The sequence below is a fragment of the Ischnura elegans genome, chromosome X (genome assembly GCF_921293095.1).
Source record: "Ischnura elegans chromosome X, ioIscEleg1.1, whole genome shotgun sequence".
NCBI classification, from domain to species: domain Eukaryota; kingdom Metazoa; phylum Arthropoda; class Insecta; order Odonata; family Coenagrionidae; genus Ischnura; species Ischnura elegans.
Genome location: NC_060259.1, coordinates 37,270,832 through 37,294,399, shown reverse-complemented (window position 1 = coordinate 37,294,399; position 23,568 = coordinate 37,270,832). Strand labels below are relative to the sequence as shown.

Sequence of the window (23,568 nt, the reverse complement as noted above, 5' to 3'; positions counted from 1 at the left end):
TAAGAGTTCATCCTTAGAGCCAAGTATAGAGAACCGAGAACCGATGGTGGAGAACCGGACAGGCACCAAGAACTTCAAAAATTTAAGAAGCTACTCATCCTTAGTTGATAGTATATGTGTTTATGTTTTTAATATTATTCAGCCATGGAATCTTGCTGTTGGTTGTAAGTCTAGGAGATTATTAGCCTTGAAATCTGGTATTTTTAGCTCTGAAGTTTTAGTTAAGATGGGATTTTTGATTCAATTATGTATTATTGGTTGCTGAATACAGCTCAAAGGTTTTCCTACAAAATTTCATGCAGTGCAACTATTTTCCAATGAAAATATTAAATAATTTCAAGAAAGGTACGTATGTCCTTGAGTCAGAATTTTCTGATGTGAGAGCATATGTACTGAAGTAAATGCATTTAACTTCAGTGGGGAATGAACCAGTAAGTCATAGTTGTTCACTAATAAAGTATGTTGGCAAACAGGTTGCCCTGTATTCTGGTTTATACCCCATTATATTCAACCTACCCTCTGTCTTTTTCATACACCATAGGGTCATTTTATAGATCATAGTACTATTTTGTCTAAATTTGATGAAAAAATGTTGATTCACAACTTTAGATTCTCCTGTAGTTTTACAAGATAATGATCAAGAATTTATTTTTTGCGATATGTAGTGACCTACTCCTCATTATCTTGGAGATGAGAAGGAGATACAGTGGGAATGTTACATTGCTGAATCAAGAGAGAATGTATTCTAGTAATTTAAAGTTGCTCACTGAGTTCAGTGAAGTGAAATTGTATGCTAAAAACTTAGAAGAAGTCCTGAGCAGCAATATTAAAGAGCCTAGTGAGGAAAAAACCTCCAGTGAAGTAAAGTCCAAGGTTTTTGATCCAAATTTCTTTTCACTTTTTGCACCCATTGGTAAATTAGTTGTAATAAATGGAGCACAGCACTTACTATATTAGCAGAAATCAAAGACAATCGCAATTCTAAGATGACCCCCGCCACCCTTTTTGGAACTCCACAATAAAAAAATGATAAATAATTACTATACTTCTATATTTTTATATAGGTAAAATTATCATGTAATTCAGGCTAAAGATCCATAATTCTTAAAAATGTTTGGCATATTTTAACCCTTACTTCTATTGCCTGAATAGCTTTATCCCACAACTAAATTTGTTTTTTGGAAGTTCATGGTGCATAAATGGGCATATAACCATCATTTTGACTGATCAAGTGTATTTTGCTTGTCCATTTTGGCAAAGATGTGGTTAAAAATTATTTTCCTCTTCTCATACTTGAGCTCTTCAAACTACCGTATTTCTCCGAATATATTCCCCCTCTGAATATAGTTCCCCCTCTAATTTTGAGACTTCAGTTTCAGGTAAAAATTTAAAAAATACGTTGAAATATAGTCCCCCCCTTGACAATTGCCATAGGCATTTTTGAAAAAAAGGGAGGACTATATTCAGATAAATACAGTATGTACTTTTTTCTGAAGTGGTTTTCCGTACTCCCACCCCTACTCAATCTGAGATTGCACCATGAGATTTCAATCAATCTCTAGTGAAGTAGTTCTATCTTACGTCTATGTATATATGTATTTGTCTATCTTTTTATTTACATAATGCTATTATTTCAAACAAAGCCTTTTCTGGTTTGGAGAACATTCATATTTTCGCAATATTTAACATTTTTTATTCTTTCATAATAACGTGTAATATCTTATTTAACATTACTCACTATTACTCAAAACTGATATTTCCAGTCTCAAGAGCCATATTTTGGGTATAATTTTATACATGATGCATGTAATTTTTATGGTATTTTCTCTTTGCTTATCAATAACGGAAATGCCTTATTATTTCAATCATGAATGTCATTTATTTTGGTAACCTTGGTTTATGAAAATTATACTAGTAGGTTGAATGCTAAATGGTATGCAATTGTTTATATCATTCAAATTACTATGAATAATTCTGTTTTTCTGCTAACATTAAGTGAAAATACGGTTTTCTATTTTCTATGTAAAATAAAATGGCAAATGGTCATTATAAGATGCATGTTGCCATTTTAGTATATGCTAACTATTGTGATATTATCTTGTAGATTATGAACGAGGAAAGATTATTGCCATGTATTGTGGGAAGAGTGAAAAATTTGGAAGAGAAGTTGAAAAAGCAAGAAGAATACATTTCTAAGTTAGAGCAAGAAAGTAATGCTATTGAAATGCAGTATGAGAAGAATAAGAGGCAATGGGAACACAGAGAAGTAATTATATACATGTATCAACCTTTCAATGACAATGTACATATTACTGCTTGTGATGAATTTTCAGTCCTTCTGCAGTAAATTATCATTTTTTGAGTGAGATAGTCCTGTCATCTTGTTTCATAGTTTCTGTAGTTACTGACAAAAAGCAGGGAAATGGTTGCCAAGGACAAAACTGTGTCGTACTTTTTGGATGTGTCTGAATTCCAATTACATCTTGATAAGAACAACAGAGCAATGATCCACACACAAACAAAAGACCAGTTATATGAGCGTATTAAAAAATGTTCACAAACACTGTACTATGAGACACTTCCTTCATTTTCACATTTTCAGAACTCTTGGAAAAAACTATTCACAAATAAATGAACACTAAGTTACAAAATATCCAATCTTTGTCAAAAATCTTTTCAGTACTAACACAAGACAAAGGCTTAGTAAACATATCAGCAAGATTCAAATTAGATGGCACATATTAAAAACAAAATCCCCTTAACATGCAGCCTCCTCCTAAAAAATGATACTCTAGATCCACATGCTGCATGCATCCTGGCACCAAGGAGTTACTTGCCAATGCCATCGCACCTTTTTTATGCATATGCCCTGATTAGGTTGGGACAAGTTAAAAAATGACTCACTAATTTCTGACCAAAAATGCTTATGCCACATCACTTCCTTTGATACAAACACCATTGTCACATTCTCAACTTCCACAGTGGAATGGGAAACTCTCCTGTTCGCTACTCCAACTCTGATTACTAGGGATTGACGGATCCAGGATTTTTTTCGGATACAGATTCGGATCGGATCCTTGATTTTCGGAGCTGGATCTTTAGGATTGGGTATTTTCGGATCCATATGCAATTTCAAATTCCTGCTATTAAACATAGTAATTATTCAAGTATATTCTGGGCACATACAATCAAAGGAATGCTTTTTAGATTTTTCAAACACATTTTAATATTGTTATAAATTAAAAATCATTTTTATAGGCTCTCAAGTTGTTTTTTAAAAACATCTGTACATGCTCGGGACCTAAACTGTTACGCTTGGGTTTGGAAATGAAAATAGGATAAATCTTCGGATAAACCACTGACGAGTGGCATAGCGAGAGAGGGAACATCCGGGGGGTGCCAGCTCCCTGAAATATAAAAACACAATTACTTTTCTTCATAAAGGGAAATAAATAAGGAAAAATCATGAATTTCCAGAAGATTTCTTTGAAAAATGAAGTTTTTTTTTGATTATGAAGGGTGTTAAAATTAGTTTGAAACCCTCTACTTTGTACCCTGCCGTTTAAAAATTTTCCCCCTGGTTTTAGACCCCCCTAACAAAATTCCTGGCTACCCCACTGCCATCGACTGAATTCAAATTTTCCTCACACACGTTTCCCCCGAATTTTGTCACTTTCTCATCGCATACCGACTTGTGTTTCACCCGAAAATGCTTCAGTATGGTGAGGTGGATTTCGCACTTCCTTGCGATAATTTCATACCACAGTGCACGCACATGGCATACATTGGTTCTCCTTATCTCAATAGAAATGTTTCCACACAATGAAATGCATTTTTATCAGCATATCATTAAATTAAATTGCAACTGCACAATCAGCAACACAATTAAAAGTATTTACAACAGCATTAACGTCACGTGCGATGAGGGGCTTGACCACTCAGCATGAGGAAGTGGTGGGCCACAGAAGTGCGTAAAGGAGAGGCGGAGGGGAAGGAGCGCGCTCCCTCCGTATTTCAAGCAACGAGGCTAAAAATGAGGGAGTCTAGGACGAACAAGTCAGATTTTGCTTCAGTGACATTGTTGCCTTCAAAGCAAAGCCTAGTGCGCTATGATATATGCAGTTGGCCTTTCCAATCCGTCTCTACTTGTTTGAGGGGTTAATGCTGCACTTGTTTCTTTGAAATTTGTGCTGTTTGGACAATGTTGCATATTAGTATAGTCTAATTGTAAATAGAAAGCTTAGTGGCGATCAATTAGAGCTGAAAAATAAACAGAAATATCGTTAGGTATGCAGCGCATATGTTCTAATTCTTTTTAAATCTCGTGCATGTCATCTAATTTTTGAAGCTATCGAGACATCTTTGGGCCCAGAAAGTCACTCACCTAGCATTTGTGGTCTAGAAACAGAGAATTGAAGCAGGTAGGTCAAGAAAGGTCAGTTAGTGAGATGGGGTAGGGATGAAACACACTTCAATTGTTCTCATGTAATTTGATATTTTCCTTAAAAGACAATGATTTATGGTGCGTGTTATATTGGAAACAAAAAAAACAACAGAGGCATGGGCTGATGGACAGCCGAGGGTGGCTTTCTGAAATCTGCGGCATAGTTACTTTTGATGTGGTTATTATCCTATGAAGCTGAGATTCCCCCGATGATTGTTTAATCTCTTGGGAAGAGTCTCACTATGTGCCAGTCGTATTTTGCCTTTTTATTTTCCATGGCTGAAATTAGCAACTTAATCTCTGCGAGAGCTTGCAAACAAAACGGTTCGTGAGTAGGACAAGAATCACATGCGACGGTGCATTCGAAGATAGAATCGGAACTCTTTCCACCCTTATTGCGTTGCATTCACTGAAGCTATTATTTAAAATTTCGGATCCAGATCCGATGTCTTCCGCGACTTTGGATCCGATGTATCCGATGAAGGGCAATATCCACAAATATTTGGATCCAAGGTATCCGATCCGACCATCCCAACTAATTACATATCCACCGAGGGGATTTCTGTCAATTTGATTATTATTAGAGATGTGCGAATAGTATCCGTGAATACTCGAATACCTCGAATACTAGAAAGTATTCGATATTCGAGATCTCGAATAGTTATGCCAAAGGTACCGTCTCGAATACTTTGAATTTCACGTCATACGCTTTCGCTCGCACGTCATTGGTAGTTGACTCAGAAAAATGAGAACTCTAGTCGTTAAGTGCATGCAGCGACGTTTTAGGCAAACTGACGAACTATATCAAATTCGCGGGTTAGAGCGGTGAAAAGAGTTCGACGTGGGGAACCGAAATTGATAGGGTGAAAAAATCCGAGAATCCCAGGTGTCCCCCATCAGGAGTAACTCAATGCGGTGGGATAGCAACATAGGCACATTTCCCATGATCCGCTATTCCCTCAAGTCAGCATTCACCCCACCCAATCTGACAATTTCCTCTTCTCCGAAATCAAACAAAAGGTCCCAGCTCGTGCAGGGATCGTATTACGAAGACTTTAGCCCCGAAAAAATATCACGTTACCGGAAAATAATAGAATCGCGTTTCACCCTTCACTCTTTCTCCCCCAGTGACCATTTTCCCGCATTCATCTTTTGATAAAAATAAAACGAGGTGTTTACCATGTGTCCTTTGTGGCTAATAACGACAGTCACTTACTTTGAATCTTCCCCAGGAGATGTAACTACCACAGGGAGGAACTCAGTGCCGTGGGATAGTGACATTGGCGCATTTCCCACGATCTGCTATCCTCCCTTAAGCATTCGCCTCACCCACTCTGACGATTTCCTATTCTCCGATATCAAACAAAAGATCCGACCTCGCGCAGGGATCGTATTACGAAGACCTTAGCTTCGAAAAAAATATCAAGTTACGCGAGAAAATAAAAACGTGTCTCGCACCCACCCCCTTTTCTCACCCGCTGACCTTTTTCTACCTACCTGCTTTGAATTTCCCCCTTTCTGGAGGTCGACTGCTGCATGAGTCATCTACTAGCCCGAAAGGTGTCTAACAATGACTTAAGGCAATTATTATTACACTGTTATTGGATTGAAATATTAGTAATATGCGCATAATTTAAGAAAGAATAAGATCAAACACAACATATTTATGACATTATTTAAGCATTTTACGCAGGAAAATAAATGCCGGAAAGAGGAAGAAATACGACGGGGGCTTAGCATTTTGGCGTAATGCTCAAATAGGGTGCTTTACTATTATTTTTTTATTGCCTAAATCGAAATATTAATACTCCTGGAGTACGTATTTAATGCTTTTAGATTTTTATTGGACGATATCTATTTTTCACGATTAAATTGAAAGTGAAAATTTTCAAGCGCGCGAAAACGCGACGCGTTAGTGGGAATGATAGGGAAAAGTCCGTGTGACGCATTTCTGTTTCCCCCTCCCGCCTTGTGAGGTGACCTTGGGCGAGGCTCTGAGCGCTGATACCCTAGCAAACCTTACCTTATCAAACGAAAACTTTCCGACCTTAGCCAGTTTTAATAAGTGATTATTTAGACATGTTTCCCTGAGCTCTGTGCCTCATGCATGTCAAGTGGAGTGGCATCACATGGGTGCCAATCTGGCTTTTTTAAAATGAGGATAAAATTGACCATTATCATTGGTCTAGATCGGTATTTCTAGAACCAAATAATTTGTATATTATGAATATACCAATGGTAGGTAACGAATCACAATCAATGCCTTTCGTTTTCTTTTATGAAGGAAACTACCCTATTGTTTACATAAAATTAAAATACTCCATTAATAAGCTAAATTCCTGTTTGAATCCTTTAAAGGCAATCACAATTACTCGCCAAAATCTTGGGTTTCCTGCTGCAATGGCGACCTAGTCAAACATTCTCACATTCATAGTTTAGTATTCGAGGTATTCGAAATTCGAGATATTCGAATATTCGAGCAATGATTTGATATTCGATATTCGAATTCGAGAAATCTACTATTCGACCCATCCCTAATTATTATCCCAATTGGCATATACACAAGCCTCAATTGGTTCCCCACATTTTACATAGTTGAATAGAAAATTTTCTCAGCCCGTCAGATTTCTCAACAAATTGTAAACATCTTACCAATCACTAAATGATGGATTTGCTCAAAATCGGCTAAGCCAGCAAACAGAAAGCTTAAGATCTGGACCAGTAGAGTCTGCCCCCACAAAGGATCTTGTTTTGTATGTTTTTTGTGAATGAATGTGTGTGTGATTTCGGTTTTCCGGTTGAGAGGCTGGTGTTTGGTCCCTGCGGTGAATTCCTCCCCCTTCCCGCTCACCAACACAGTGACTATTTTGACTTGCAAGGTGGACGAGCCATGAGAGAATTATGCGGCCATCTGAGTATTTTCCTTTTTACAGTTTCGAGGCCGTAGAAGCTCAACCCCCAGTTAATGCATGTCTTTTCTTTATCGCCGTCACTAATTTTTCCTTTAACAAACCAGAGCTTTCCATCCCTCCAAAAGAATCTAATTTATTTCTAGTATAAACTCCTGAAAGAACTGAGGCAGCTGATTAGCCCAGAATTCACCATGAAGGATGAACTTGGGGACTCAGTTTTGAATGTCCTTCCAGAGAAAGTTGAAATGTCTAACATTGATGATGTGAAACCTTCTCAGTCTGCTAAAGCAAATGAAGAAGGGCAGCAGTTACAGGTAAAATATTTTGCATAAAAATTATCATATATTTCTTGAAAATAAGTAAATTTATTCTCTTTTATCTAGTCAGTTCAACACTTCATTCTGCCTCTTTATTCTTCAATTTTCCGGCAGGTGGCTTTAAAAAAGTATGATTCTTTGGAAAAGTGGAAGCATGACGCTGAAATAATTGCCCAGAAAAACATCATCAAAGAACTAATTGAACAGCTGGCAAAGGCAGAATATCAGATGAATGAGATGAAGAGGGAGATATCGGACATAAGAAAAGAGCTTTTTGCCTCTGTTAGCAGGGAAGCTAAGATGAAATCATTTGAAAGGCAACAGGAAAAAGAATATTCTGTGAATCTATTTAAGGAGGCTCCGATGAAAGATTTTAGTTTTGCATACAAGGTCAGTGAATTTCATTTTGTATGTGTGAGAGTTTCCAAAAAAAAATCAAGCCTTTAAATCCTAAAGATTTTAGAAAATTGAATTGTTGATGATCTCTGAAGTTCGTTGATTTCATTCCAGATTACAATGGATGCATTGAATGTCATCTTGAATCAAAAGGATGCTGTCTTGATGCGTTACAAGAAGCAAATTTGTGATAATAGGGAAGCGCAGGTTGATACATTATTGGAGCCCAAAGCAAAACAAACAGCTGCATTCTTGGAAATTTCTTCAGAGCATAAGGATCGAAATGGGTAATTTGCTGTATGACAGTATCAGAACTAATGGTCATATTTTATTGTATTTATAATAGGGATGGACAGGCCCAGAATATTTTCCGACCGAGATCCGGATCAGATCCTTGATTTCAGGTGTCGGATATTTTCAGATCCAAATGCATATGTAATTGCCTACTATAAAATTTTTGGGCACTCTCTCTTAAATATCAGGAATTACTTTATTTGAAAATACTTTATGCCCAGCTACTGTGTAACGTTGCTCCATATGTGTGACTGGATTTCAAAAACCATAATTCTAAATTTCAAAAACCGTAATTCTCCACAGTAAAGTATGGCAGGCTATTGATGCAACATCAGCAATCAGCTCGGTGATACTTTTAGACCTTCTATTGGATGAACTTAACCTTTTTGGCATCATTACATTGTCTTAAACTTGTTTGCGCACATGAAAACTTCCTTACACTACATTTAACAACTGAGAATGATGCTGATGAAATTGTTGGAGATGAAGACATTGGGCTTGGTGGATACTTCACTATAGGGTTATCACTTACCATGCTTGTGTTTGGACATGAAAGTAGGTTTCTATCTTTGGAGAATTTTTTGCCTGACTTCAAATTTTCCTCACACACACAAAGGATTCTCTGATTCTCCACTGGGTAATTGGCTGCATGTCTCCTGATATTTTGAAGAATGACTTGTTCTTCGTCTTCAAGGCATATTTTGAATGCCATCTCTCAAGGTGGCCCAGTATGTATACATTTCGTCCATGGGTCAGGTGTAATCTGATTGGCACTGGCGCCTTCTGCTTTTCCTGTCTTTTTGTGATATATAATGGAGGACACGATGGTCTCCAAGCATTGCTGATACGTTATCTGGAGCCTTGTTTGATGTTGTTGGGATTTGTGCAGATCTGATTCCCCTGAGAAGATCCCCTGAGGATGAAGAACAAGCAATTATTTGAAACTTAGGGAGGTATGCTGCCAGTTACCCACTGGAGAACCCGAGAATCCTTTCTGCACCTGATGTGCTGAGAAAATCTAGGATCTTTCTTTCATCACACCTGATTCCCCTAAATTTTGTCACTTATCATCCCATACTGACTTGTGTGTCACTGGCAGATGCTTAAGTAGTATTGAGGTGGATTTTGCACTTCCTCATGATAGTTTCATGCCACAGTGCATGCACATGGTATACGTTCAGTTATCCTTTTGTAGGTAAAAATGTTTCCACACCGAGTAAGACATTTTTATCAAGACTTTTTAAAGTAAATTGCAACTTTTCAATCTGCAACATAATAGAAAATGCTGAGAATAATTTAGACATCACCTATGGTGAGTTGGAGGAACTATAATAGTATGAGATGACTGCTCAGCAAGAGGAAGGGGTGGGAAGCAGAAGACAGTAAAGGAGAGGTGGAGGGGAAGGAGCACAGTCCCTCCATCTTTCAAGGGAAGAGGCTACTTACGAGGAAGTCAAGGGATAAACATATCCAATTTTGCTATTTTGTGATGCCGTTGCTTTCAAGCCAAAGCTAGGTGAGCTATTTGATCTATGCAGTTTGCTTTTCCAGTCTGTGTTGTCTTGTTAGTGTGTGCTCATGCTATGCTTGATTCTTTGAAGATGGTGCTTTTTGGGCAGTTTTGAATATTTATCTAGGCTTGATGTAACTAGAAAGCTTTGAGTTTAATCAGTAAAAGCTCAAAAAACTCAAATTCTGTCAGAAATACATCGTAACAGGAAAAAACGTGGTTTTTCGGAGAGATAGGCAACCTTAGCCTTGAGAGTATGCAACACGCTTATACACTAATGCATTGCGGGAAGCAGAGACTCTGGGCGCTCCGGAGTCTTGTGTTCATAAGATCATTGATAATCCGGAACACCAAGGATCAAGGGTTTTCTGGATAAGATTTTTCTGATGGTTAGATCACTTTTTTTCAGTGAAAAATTTAACTAACCACAAAACTGCCGTTATAACCGGGTTAATGAGTGAACAAAAATAGGTTAGAGCATAGAACATCTCCTCTTTGAATTTTTGCTTGGAAACAAAATAGTCACGTGGAATTTTAGCTAGAGATGATTGAATCTAATGGATAATGCTTCTTCATTGGCATTCTTTCGCGAGTGCAGCGCCAGAACTTTCAACTCACAAGTCATGCAGTTGTTTATCATGAAAGGTTACACTTTTCCTCTTGCGATCCAAACATTGGACAGGTTTTGTGCTAAATTTGATCTAAGCTATTCCTAAATCACCAGTGACCGTCTTATCTTACTCCTCTTGAATTTAACCTTAATGATTATGTAACAACTGATAACTCGTATTATTATCAGTCGGCAGCTACTATTGTGATTTTCTAGGAACTGAATTGTCAGATTCTGGGGGTAAATATTCAGGAGGCTTTACTATAAAAGGAAAATAAATCAAGTAAGACTCAAGAAATGCCATGGATTACCTGAGGGTTTTCTAATAGTATTTCCTTCCCTCTTCTGGGAAAGTGCACCAATCATGACTTTGTTGTCTGCCTGTAACCTTGTAACCTATTAAAATTTTCCAGAGGTCAGATTCAACACCAATTCATCCTGGAGAAACCCATAGCCATTTCACCTAAGCCAAACTATGCATCAGAACCACCTGTTTCTGAGAAAGTAATGGAATTGCAAAATGAAATAAGTCTTCAACAGCGCAAGTGTGATTACCTGGCTGTTCAACTCAATTTATGGGAATCTGAGGCACAACGTTACAAGGCTCTGTCTGAAAAAAGGCAACTGGAACTTGAGGATGTCCTAAACAGGTAAATTGATTTGCATTTTAACATTCATCTGTGTCTCATTGGGTGAGGCATTATGCAATTAGGGATTCATATTGTTACTGTGTGCTATGTCTCCATCTTATCTTTGGCTCATTCACTTATCTTTTCATGTATCGGATTTGAGATTTATTTATTAGGTCAGCCATTTTAACCTACTATTCATACGTGAGAATTATTTATGGTATTTTTACTTTACATATGTTATTTCTGATGAGAGTATATTTGGTCTGTTGGCAGGCATAAAAATCTACAAAAGTCCATAAATCCTTCCTGCAATTATGAGGTGGAAATTCCTAAGAATGACAGCTTTTATACAAGAAAAGAAATGTTGATGGAATCTGTTGGTAGAGAATCCACATTGGTAAGTAATAATAATAATAATAATAATTTTTTATTGTTCCTAGAGATCACATGTTCCGGTGACATTGGAAGTCGTCAAAATAAAGTACATAAATAATTAAAGTAATAGTTACAAATAAATGAAGTGATATAACATTTACAATTTTTACAGATAAAAGAAAAAAAGTTACAATTTTAGTGGTTGATGGGCAAAGATTACTCCGAGCCCAACATAAAATCCTTCAGGCTATAATAGTTATTTTCCATTAAATATTTCTTCAAAGCATTCTTGAATGGTGTAGGTGGAAGACATTTAATATCATGCGGTAGCCTGTTGTATATTTTGGATAGGGAGAAAAGGGGTCCTTTTTGGCAGAAAGTGCTATGGTAGTCTTTGAGGTGAATGTCATTGGTGGTTCTGGTAGCGTGATTATGGAGAGAACTATTTTTTGGAAAGTATTCAGGGTTATTCTTAACAAAAGAGGCACAGTTGAGTATGTACAGTGATGGGAATGTTAGTATTTTCAGATCATTGTAAAGAGGTAAGCCAGGTGCTCGCATAGAAACTCTGGCCATGGCTTTCACTGCACGTTTCTACATAGAGAAAACTTTGTGGCAGCAGCTAGCATTACCCCAAAAGATGATGCCATAAGTTAGGTGAGGATATATTTTGGCATAATATATCATCTTCAGAGTATCAATGGTAGTTACTTCAGCCAGCTTTCTTATAATAAATATGCCAGTGGATAGTTTATTCATTATATAATCAATATGTGATGACCAGTCAAGGTTGTCAGTGAGGATAATACCTAATAATTTTGTTGAATGTGCCCGGGAAATCATGTGAGGACCAACATTTAAGATCATACTTGAGGTACATGGAGACCTGTTGCCATGGAACTGAAGAAAAACTGTTTTGTCAATGTTGACTTGAAGGGCGTTATCATGACACCATTCTGACATGCTGTTGATACTGCTTTGTGTGGTATTAACTAGGTCGCTCCTATTTACCTCACTTGAAATGATTGAGGTGTCATCTGCATATAGAATGGCATTTTGGAGGAGGGGTTTGTCTGGCAAGTAATTAATGAAAATTAGGAATAGCAATGGCCCTAGTATAGAACCCTGTGGTACTCCTGCTTTCACAGTAAGGGGATTTGACTTAACTACTGTAATGCTTTTTGCTGTTCTGGAGGTATATTTGACAAATTGCTGACGGTCAATTAGGTATGATGACAACCAGGAGAGAGCTTTCCCCAAGATGCCCACTGACTGCAGTTTAGAGAGGAGAATTTCATGATTAATTCGATCAAAGGCTTTGCTTAGATCAAAGAAAACACCAGCTGCTAATTTGCGTTCCTGAAAAGCTGTGCATAGTTGGTTTAATAACTGAAAGATGGCTGTACTTGTGGATTTGGATTTACAGAAACCGTGTTGGGCATTTTTCAGTATTTTAAAGGTTTTGAGATAACTCATTACACGATGGTAAAAGAGTTTTTCGAATATCTTTGAGAAGGCAGACAGTACAGATATAGGTCTGTAGTTTGCCGAGTCATTTAGAGGGCCCTTCTTATGAATTGGGGTAATTGAAGCATATTTGAAAAGGTCTGGGAAGACTCCAGAGCATATGGAGGTATTAAATATGTCAGAAAGGGGACCAGCAATGACTTTGGCAACATGCTTAATTATAGGCATGGGTATACCATCAGTACCTGCTGACCAACTATTTTTGAAGGAGTGAATAATGTGAATAATTTCAGTTCGCGTGCTTGGGAAGAGAAAAATACTCTGTTCGGGGTTAACTACTTTGAAATCAATTGTGGAATTCAGGGTTGAGGGTGAGTAACAGAATTGTTTATTGAAGCTATCTGCAGTGATTGATGGATCAGAGCAAGGAGTGCCATTAAAGAAGATCGGGGAGGGGGTCAGGGTTCCACAGGAGGATTTTGTGTTATCTTTGATCACTTTCCATGAAGCCTTTATAATGTTGTTTGAATTTAAGTATACCGGGACTAGCCACGGTGATAACTTTACGGGAGTCACCCGCAATGCACAAATTGTGCGAAAAATCCACAGAGAAAAAATCATTCGCCTTGACCGGGATTCGAACCCGGATCCCTCGATTTCCGGCCGAGTGCTTTAGCCAGTTAAGCTACCGAGGCATCATTCTTCCCTGTGGAAATTTGTGGACTATACCGGACATGGTGGTATGGACTGCCGAGCATATTATGCGACGAGCAGTCCAAATCGTGCGCATGGCGCCACAGCCGGAGAGTAAAGCCCGAACTTTGAACACATTGAGGTGTTCTCTCTTGACGAATTTAAGTATACCGGGACTAGCCACGGTGATAACTTTACGGGAGTCACCCGCAATGCACAAATTGTGCGAAAAATCCACAGAGAAAAAATCATTCGCCTTGACCGGGATTCGAACCCGGATCCCTCGATTTCCGGCCGAGTGCTTTAGCCAGTTAAGCTACCGAGGCATCATTCTTCCCTGTGGAAATTTGTGGACTATACCGGACATGGTGGTATGGACTGCCGAGCATATTATGCGACGAGCAGTCCAAATCGTGCGCATGGCGCCACAGCCGGAGAGTAAAGCCCGAACTTTGAACACATTGAGGTGTTCTCTCTTGACGAATTTAAGTATACCGGGATTTACCGGGATTTTTCGCACAATTTGTGCATTGCGGGTGACTCCCGTAAAGTTATCACCGTGGCTAGTCCCGGTATACTTAAATTCGTCAAGAGAGAACACCTCAATGTGTTCAAAGTTCGGGCTTTACTCTCCGGCTGTGGCGCCATGCGCACGATTTGGACTGCTCGTCGCATAATATGCTCGGCAGTCCATACCACCATGTCCGGTATAGTCCACAAATTTCCACAGGGAAGAATGATGCCTCGGTAGCTTAACTGGCTAAAGCACTCGGCCGGAAATCGAGGGATCCGGGTTCGAATCCCGGTCAAGGCGAATGATTTTTTCTCTGTGGATTTTTCGCACAATGTTGTTTGAGTTTTTTATGTATGTATCAATTTTAATCCTACGTTCATTGTTATCTTTGATCACTTTCCATGAAGCCTTTATAATGTTGTTTGAGTTTTTTATGTATGTATCAATTTTAATCCTACGTTCATTGTATACCATAGATTTAAGGTCTTTCCTGGCTACTTTGTAACTGGGAATCAATTCATTTTTACCGCTTTTTATCAGGGAGTAAAGGTTGCGTACATTAGCGGCTCTTTTAAGAACATTCTCAGAATATATCTTTTCCTTTAGAGGGAAGATTCTGCTTTTTTTCACATTAATGGAAAAGCTGCATTAAAATAGATATGAAAAATGTTAAGATAGGCACTAAGTTTTGAGTTCAAATCCAGACTTGAGTATATCTCTTCCCAATTTTCTAGAGATAGATCATGAAGGAATTTTTCCATAGCAGAGTCTGAGAAAGCTCGCTGAGACATAGGTACAAGACGAGGTGGGGTGTGGGTTTTGATTTTTATGTTGACATTAATTGCAAGATGGTCAGACATAAGGGAATCAAAAGTAGTACAGGAGAAACACAACTTAGGGAGATTGCTAATTATCAGGTCAATGAGGGTTTCGGAGTGGGAGGTTAACCGGGTTGGTTCACTATTCATGACATTTAAACCAAAGGATGATAACACATTGAGAAAGGATGACTTATGAGGGGAGTTGCTTGATAGATCAATATTAAAATCACCAAAAATTATGATGCCATCTGTGTTTTTAGAGATGAGGAAATTAACAGTTTCTGAGAAAAGGTCTAAGAAGTAAAAATCAGTGCCTCGTTTTCTAGGCTTTATGCCCATTTTCATTTCATTCATCGATGTTTCTTATTTAATGATTCAAGCAGTTTCTCCGGAGACCCCTCTCTAAATCCCCTTCATTGTATGTAGATTTAAAGTTGCTTTTTGCTATGATTGCTTGGTAGTCAAATTTTAATCCAGTCACTAAAGTAGTGACTAGTGCATACTGTTTTTCAGACCTTAAGATGCACTTTTTTTTACTCACAAATGTGCCCTAAAACCAACCATTGTTTTATGGGCCGAGGATATAACTTTTCCCCTACTAACACAAGCTTTTTGCTGAGAATATTGTCGTCTTTATCACAATTATTGATAATAATACTTCTGTTTTGAGCCTGTACAAACCAAAAGGGTTCCACTATTTCTGTGACAGTAGTTTCTTTGAAACATTACTAGTAAATCGTGAGAAGGGATTTTTACATTGTAAATCTGTTCTGCCAAGCAAAAAAGGTCACAGAACTTCTTTCATCACAGAATCATTTGTGTGCTGATTTATTTCCAAATATTTTATTTAAGTTTTGTTTTCTTTGTAGTTAGTGATATTTTGGAAATAAGTTCTTTCGTACTTTTTAGTTTGATCCAAGTACATATTTTTCATAAAATGTACTCGTAAAAATCACGGTGCATCTACAAAGCCAAGAAGCACTGTTGTTCTGGAATATTGTACTCTCGGTTATCCCTGCTAATCATGGGCTCAAAGGAAGCTTTTTATGGCTATAGAACATCCCAACACATAGCATGCAATAGCCATGACAATTTTTGCAGTCATGAGGGGGCTCTGAGGGTTCATGCTCCCCCTCAGATCTCCTTTCCCCTACTCATCCTCATACTGCTGAGTGCCCCTTGTAACCCCGCCCAGAGGCTCATCTTCAAAACTACAGCTTGCCTTGAAGAAAAACCCTTGATATACCCCTGGATGGAATACAAATGAGGAGATTTTTTAAAATAATACCTGTACAGCACAAGCAGTTGCAAACTGGCATATAGGCCGTGTATTACTCATGTTTTATCTCGTGTAAAAAGCGTTATTACCCGAGTAAAAACGGAATAAATCTGGTATATAAATGGTCTTATGTCCGCTAAAAACCGGATAATACATGTGTCTGCACAAGGAACCCAATAATGGGACCGTTGCAGTTATTCCTTTCTCCACCAGGGTTAGGGCTTCTTGAAATAGTATAGTTGATGACCAGAAAACGGCAGTGACCACGCAAACCGTGGCACTTCAATTATACTAAACAGGTAATGAGACATAGGCAACATATTCGTTCAAAAAATTTCATTTATTGTCTCAGGAAAAGGTTCCTCAGTATAAAATGATTCATCAGGAAATACGTACAGTACAAAACATGAGTGGTGATGATGTGAAAATAATGTGAATGACATAATGGACAGGATGATAGTGAATATGAGATGATTCGTAGATCTTAAAAGTACTGTTGAATAGTTTAAAACACCACAAAACCTTGGTAAAATTGCAAGTCGTTTGACTGAGCGCAAGCACACCAGGATAAAGAGAAAGACCGAATTGTTGATATCGTTGATGTTTCCAGTTCGAGTAACCCAAGTTATATCATTACGTGATTGTTTTCCCTGTGTTCAATTCGCGTGGTGCGAGGCTATGATGGAAATAATTCGAAATTAGTAAGAATTTTAAATTGATAGACAGCATCATTTTAGTTGCAGTTGATGATTGACTTGTACATATCTCGACAGGAAAATGTATATAGTCCTAATAAAATATACACCTATATAATATATGCTGCAAGATGATTCGTAAAATGATTTTAACCAGATTTCGTTGGGAAAATTTTGCTGGCATTAAGGTGAACGACTTAATTGAATCATCTATCTTGAAACTTTCATCATGTTCAGATTACTGCCGACCACAGCATATGCATTACCACATTTAGCTTTATATTTTTTGTAGATAAGGGTCAAGGGAGTTGGACCAAATTTACACAGCAAGCACACGTGTAAAAATGGGCGAATTCTCGACTAATTCCTTACACCAAATTTTGACTCAGTATACATGAGTAAACTTCTCCCTGTGCTGTATGGGTATGGTTATTTATTTGATATTCCTTGCAAAATTACATGTGAATTACTTCATTACTTATTTATTTCAAACTATGCTGTTTAAGTCCTCAGATGATTTTTAACTTTCTTTTGTAATTTTTAATTTGTTGATAAATAATGTTTTAGAAGTTCAAATCAGTTAAACTCAAAATTTGATGTGGCTCAATATTTGTCTGACACACTCCAGCAGAACGAATTCCATTCTTTGCTGATGGTACAAATTAATTCTTTAAAAATAATTTCAGGTCGCTCTTGAGTCATCAACATCGAATAAAATGATGGTCAATGTTGCTACTAACACTGATGCCCTAAGTATTGCATTTCATGCTGATAGTGGCACTTCCAATGTGACTAAAGAGCAAACAAAAGATAAGGAAGCCTTCATCTTAGTGAAGGGGAGTGTGGATAATATTGATCACGAGCTGGAAACACTTAGTAATCTTATCAACAATGCAGAAGAAGCATCTGATGTAAGAACTGAGAAAGAGCTGGTTTTGGATTCCAAACATAAAATCACGCCTAAATTAAAACAGGGTCCTGGGAGAAAAATGAATCAGAGTTCATTGCAGATTAAAATTGAGAAAATGAAAGTAGAAAAACTGGAAGAATTACTACATAATTGTCAGCTTAAGTTGGAAACTGTTCAAAGTAATGGAGAGAAAGAATGCAAGGTATGTTATTGTTACATGAATGTTATATGCAGTGATTGAAAAATGTTTCTTTTCTATGGGCACTTTAAATGTCAAATTAAAAATCTTTTTTCACCTTATTTTCCTAAATTGTATTAAAATATAACCATGAAAGGCATGTTGTCTTTGTATTATATTATTCCCGAGCTGTATACCCTGTATGGTTAGCTTTTTCAAAGAACATTTATGAAAAGTAAAAGAAAAATTCACTCTTATCTTTTGGTTTGACTGATAATTGCTCTCTTTATTTTGTGTTGCTCTCTTTGAATTACAGATAATTATTCTCTTTATTTTCTGTTACTCTCTTTGAATTACAGAGAAAAGTTGAGTTGGCCAAGTGGGAGGAAAAGAAAAAATGGCAGCAAACTGTGGATAAACTTGTGGGGAAGTTGAAGTCTGAGAAAAAATTAGTGCAAGATACAAAAAAGCTGAACTCTAACCTGAGAGATGCCATAGTACGTCTACAGCGGGAAAAAACTGTCCTGGAAAACAAGATTCATATTTTCAAAAAGGAAAAAATTTCTGTAAGAGAATGAGTTGATTAAATAGTGGATTTTTTCCCCATTTTATCATGTCATCTAATCTAATAGATTCCATAGTCATGCTATACATATTGTGTATTTTGTGGCACAGAAACTTTTTTCTGTGGTTGTCTATTTGAACTAGAAATATTCAGTGTATGATTCATGTATTGCAGTTGAATCCAGATTCTGAAATGCAGGTTGAAACTCTCCAGAAAGAGATATTGCTTTGCAAAAGGGAACTCTTTGATCTTGAAAAGGTCAATATGTCTTTAAAGAAGCAGTTGGCGAAGCATGAAGCAGAAAAGAGGAAGGTTCAAGATAAAGATAGGTAATTTTTCACATGCTAAGCACTTGCATTACACTCATTGCTGTATTTTAACAGCTAACTAGTTAAATGTCTGCACCAAATTGGGATGAATGGGATGTTCTTGTGGGAAACAGGGAAAGAACCTGAGATGCGCATGCCAAGCAGCAGACGATAACCATCGGATATCTAAATAAGGTTGATGTATCCAAAACATGTTGTTATTACAGGATGGATATCATATTTGTAAAATCCACCACAAGTTATGAAATTAATGTTACATAGATATCCAAGTTGTAATATCCATTGTTCCAAATTGTTATTCCAAACAGTATCCATTGGTAGCAATCGTCTGTATAGAATTGAAGAGCACAAATGTTTTGTTTGTATATCTGGGGATTACCAAAAACCATAATAAACACTCCCATTATCTACTCATTAGATGTTGTGAAGATATCTGAGAGACTTTGTAATATGGACCTCCATTTACACTGTTGGACATTGCTGCAATGTTGATTGGCTGGTCCTTTGGATATTTGACAGATATCCAGACAATGTTAATCGGATTAAGATGGATGTTGCACAGATGTCATATGTTAATATGTACTATGTTGTCTGGATGTTGTTGGGATATTGATTGCTGCTTGGGATATATGTATATAATTCATCATTATTTGGGAGTTTTATGTACATATTTCAAAATCTTTAACCTACTTCTTTGGGACACATATCCAATTACAATTTCAGTTAATAATTTTAATCCTAATCACTCGTTAGTTAAAAATTCATATTTGATCGATCATGTGCCTATGTTGGAATATCCATTTCATAACCATTTTCCTTAAAATTTTAATCTTGGTTTCAGGCCTCTGTGCATAGGTATTTTGTTCATATCCTTTGATGTTATTGTTCAACGCAAGTTTGGTTTATTGCTTTCACTTTATTTATCCTAAACCATCCATCAATTCATGGAGCTTTCAGTGGTGAATCTTAATCTCAAATGTGCCTTCTTTCCCTTTTTTAATTGTTATGCTTATGTTATTGGCCCAGCAGGTAGTATTTTTAATTATAAATGCATTGCATTGCACTTGCTTAAATAACCTTAAGTCACAGGTGACCTGAAGCAATGTCAGTGGGAATTTTTTTATTGTACATATTGCATAACTATCGAATGTCCTATCAAGCGATCAAGGTAGTTTACAAGTGGTTACATCTTATTGGAGTCCAATTCCTCCACACCAAGCTGTTCTTGGTCTAAGCTTGTAGGTGCATATCTTGTTAGTGATGATCAAAAAGCTTTTATTGCATTCCCTGAATTTCAAGTGCTTACTCTGCCCCCTGGCAAAGCAAGAAAGCCAAAGTGATACCCTACCATACCTGGATTTTTCTTTTGAAATAATCCAGTTATGCTATTTGATTTGAAGTATGTTCTGACATCTAGGCTACATTTTTATGATAGTACATACTGTTTAATACACCCATATCGAATTTTTGCTCTAAATTAGTTGCTGACTCTACCACAAATGATCTTGTAAGGATACTCGACTTCTCATATATACATAATTAGTAGAGATGGGTCGGTTCTGGTTCCCGCTTCTCGGTACTGCTGGTTCTTGGCCTGTGGAACCGGTATGGAGAACCAATCGCATAAAGTTGGTACTTTGGAACCGGCTTGGAACGGTGGCAAGGATTTGAATTTGGTCTGCAGTGTATTCTAGGCCAAAAAGTGAAAAAAGATTTTTAAAAATGTGTGTATTACTTTACGATTGCATGGCATCCATGTTTTTTTCTTTTGAGAGTTGCTCACTAGCACGTGCATTTAAAGGCTTCAGTTTGTCGCTCTCGCCTACATTGTAACATTTCTCTAGCCCTGGCCACTATCAAACGAGCAGACTTTTTGCCTTCCGCCATCCACAGCACGGTGCCAATCTTTCAACTTACCATAGGTCTCAATGGATGTCTTCAAACGAGTCGAATCGCACCATTGACGGCATGGAGCCCATTTCAATCCAGCCGGGCAATGCATAGTCTACAGCATGAAATACAGGCAATGCAACGTTGAGGTTGCTTTCAGCCAAATTGAATTTTCACCAGCCTAATGCAAGGCATCGAAAAGTGGGGTTAACCTGCAGAATGCTTTACTGCATTACAATTTTGCATTTGCTCACCAGCTCACTATCGCTGAACCGGCGTGTTGAGCAGTTCATTGTTGATCCCATAACAACTGTGACAGTTAAGCATGCAAATAAGTTGTCAATTTAAGTAACATATTAAGATAAATCGCAGAATACAGAATATATTTTGAGCTGACTCACGAGTTACAACAAATTAATAGATAATGTTGTCAGAAGTTGTGGGAATTTCACTATTGATCCTGGTACTATGCAGTATATAAACTGTGCTCCAAGCATATTTCGAGCAGCCCTTCAAAATCAACATCGACCACTACTATTTTCAGTGAACGCCTGTTCATGGCAATATTTCTGCCAAAAAATAATAGATTAGACCCAGATAGGGTCAAAATGTAGGATTTTTCAAATCATGAGATAGAATGAGTGGCTGCCTGATGTACGTGATGTATTGTTTGATTATGCTTTCTTCAATGTGTTATTTAAACTTTTTTACTCGGCAAATAAAATTATGGAGACGATCTTAAGTTTTTTACAGAGCTTTCTCACTAATTTACTTCTTCAGTGAAATTCTTTTCATTCACTTCTTGTGGTTGTTCATTTAAATTTACCATTAATTCAGATAATAAGAGTTCATCCTTAGAACCAAGTGTAGAGAACTGAGAACTGGTGGGGGCCGAGAACCAGACCAGTACCGTGAACCATAAAAATTTAAGAACCGACTCATCCTTATTAATAAGGTGCTCTTCCTGTTTTGCTAACACTTTAAAAATAAATTATATTTCCAATGGATACTAATCAATTACAAAAAAACTGCGGAAACAATATAATCTCAATCACTTGACGCATGTAAATGACAAGAAGAGATTCAGGAGAATCGTCAGAAATTTACTGCATAATTGAATCCCTACCTGTAGGGGAACCTCACTTGTGGACATATGCAACCAAATCTTTAGTGCGGTAAAATTAAGTGATTCTGTGACCTTTAACTCTGCTCTTGTTTGTCAGAGCAAACAGAAGCAGGAAGGGTAGAGAGAGAGGAAAAGGAGAACAGATGAGGACAAGATAGAAAGAGTATGTAAAGGAGTGAGGGAACGTACTGAGGAACTGAGAGACAAATAGCCTGATGGTTGGCAAGCTAATGGGACATCTGATAAACCATACTACATTGTATGTTTGAGAAGTGAGGCTGGGAATCAAACCAAGATCATCTAATGCCTATGTATTGAGCAACCATGAACCTCTGATTGAAACATGTTATTCAGCTCTGACATTGCTACTTATTCAACTGTCAAACTTTTCATTGATTTTAGGGAAGTAAAGAAGGATAACACAAGGGATGAGGGCCACAGGCGCTTAAAAAGGATGAGTCAGAGCTTTGAGGTACCTGATTTTCTGCTACCGTATTGTTTTTTGATTGCATGGGAATGTTTAAGTAGGTCCTCATATTTAACATGATTTCCCTCTTTTCCACAGGAAGTTATATTGGAAGAGAAGCAAGAAGATCTGGAATTAAAAAATGATGATGTATCAAATAAGATAAATATATTGGAAGAAGAAGTCAAAACATTGAAAGAAGAAAATAAATCTTTGCAGGAAAGAGTTGATGTTTTCATTGGTATGATGTGTAAATTTATCTTGTAAATGCTATCTTATGCGCTCAAAGGAAATATGTACTGTCAATCATCATTTGAATACCTTCTTTTTTGTACATAGTATAAAATAATCTGATGTTTTTTCTTGATTTTCTTATCCTTATTTGCCTCTTGTACTATAAGATACCCAAATAGTTAAAATGTGTCCTATATTTCATCTACAGAGAAAGAAGAAACATTCAGCTTGATGCATAATGAAGTCAATGCATTAAGATTGGAACTAGCTCGCAAAGCACAACTTCTTCAAGCAGTGAAGGGGTTGCTGAAAAGGATTCATGAAAAAACCAAAAAGAATACTGTTCAGAAGGAAAATTGAGGACTTGGGTGCATATTTATGAAACAAATTTGTGAATATTATCAATTCTTTTATAAATAAATTTTTGTGGCCATAATCAATGTACTTATGAAATGAATATTTACATATTTTAACAACTCATTGTTTGGCTTTATTTTTACATGTGACTAAGTCTTCCACTTTGGACCCTCAAATCAGTATGAATGAGAGATCTGAATATTTGGATTTAAATCTCATACAGAGGTTTCTGAAAAATGGTATTGCCATTATTTAGCTTTGGTTCAGTAAACACACCCTCTGTGGAGAAGTCAATGGGGTCATTTGCTCTTACCTGGAATCATAAATAAATTCTTGAATGCAGAAGATGCACAAGAAAAATTATAATCAGTGTAGGGTAATGTGTTTGACTGGAGATTTCTCACCATCATGCCCTGCCAGAGACAAAATTCTTAGTGAGGCAAACTCTACGTAAAACAAAAATATCATTGAAATGCAACTAGCCAATGTATTTCACATGTATAAGCAGCCTTGAAGAAAGCAGATGCCCCTCAAAGACTTCCTCTCTGGAAGTT

The 23,568-nt window shown here is 37.2% G+C and overlaps 1 protein-coding gene across 2 annotated transcripts in view; it reads left to right on the top strand.

Annotated features, from left to right (window-relative positions):
- The window catches only part of LOC124171691 (centrosomal protein of 290 kDa-like), a 71,923-nt gene extending 48,806 nt beyond the window's left edge, over window positions 1-23,117 (top strand). The window contains exons 22-34 of one of the 2 annotated variants that reach the window (XM_046550946.1): window positions 666-861; window positions 2,105-2,266; window positions 7,500-7,670; window positions 7,788-8,063; window positions 8,184-8,356; window positions 10,897-11,133; window positions 11,389-11,512; window positions 17,646-18,071; window positions 18,407-18,613; window positions 18,787-18,941; window positions 22,360-22,429; window positions 22,523-22,664; window positions 22,866-23,117. In XM_046550946.1, coding sequence (XP_046406902.1) covers window positions 666-861; window positions 2,105-2,266; window positions 7,500-7,670; window positions 7,788-8,063; window positions 8,184-8,356; window positions 10,897-11,133; window positions 11,389-11,512; window positions 17,646-18,071; window positions 18,407-18,613; window positions 18,787-18,941; window positions 22,360-22,429; window positions 22,523-22,664; window positions 22,866-23,017 — 2,491 coding nt within the window. In that variant the 3' untranslated portion in view covers window positions 23,018-23,117. Of the gene's footprint in view, window positions 1-665; window positions 874-2,104; window positions 2,267-7,499; window positions 7,671-7,787; window positions 8,064-8,183; window positions 8,357-10,896; window positions 11,134-11,388; window positions 11,513-17,645; window positions 18,072-18,406; window positions 18,614-18,786; window positions 18,942-22,359; window positions 22,430-22,522; window positions 22,665-22,865 lie in introns of both variants that reach the window. The other variant, XM_046550945.1, reaches the window with a different exon arrangement.
- The last annotated feature ends 451 nt before the right edge of the window (window positions 23,118-23,568 follow it).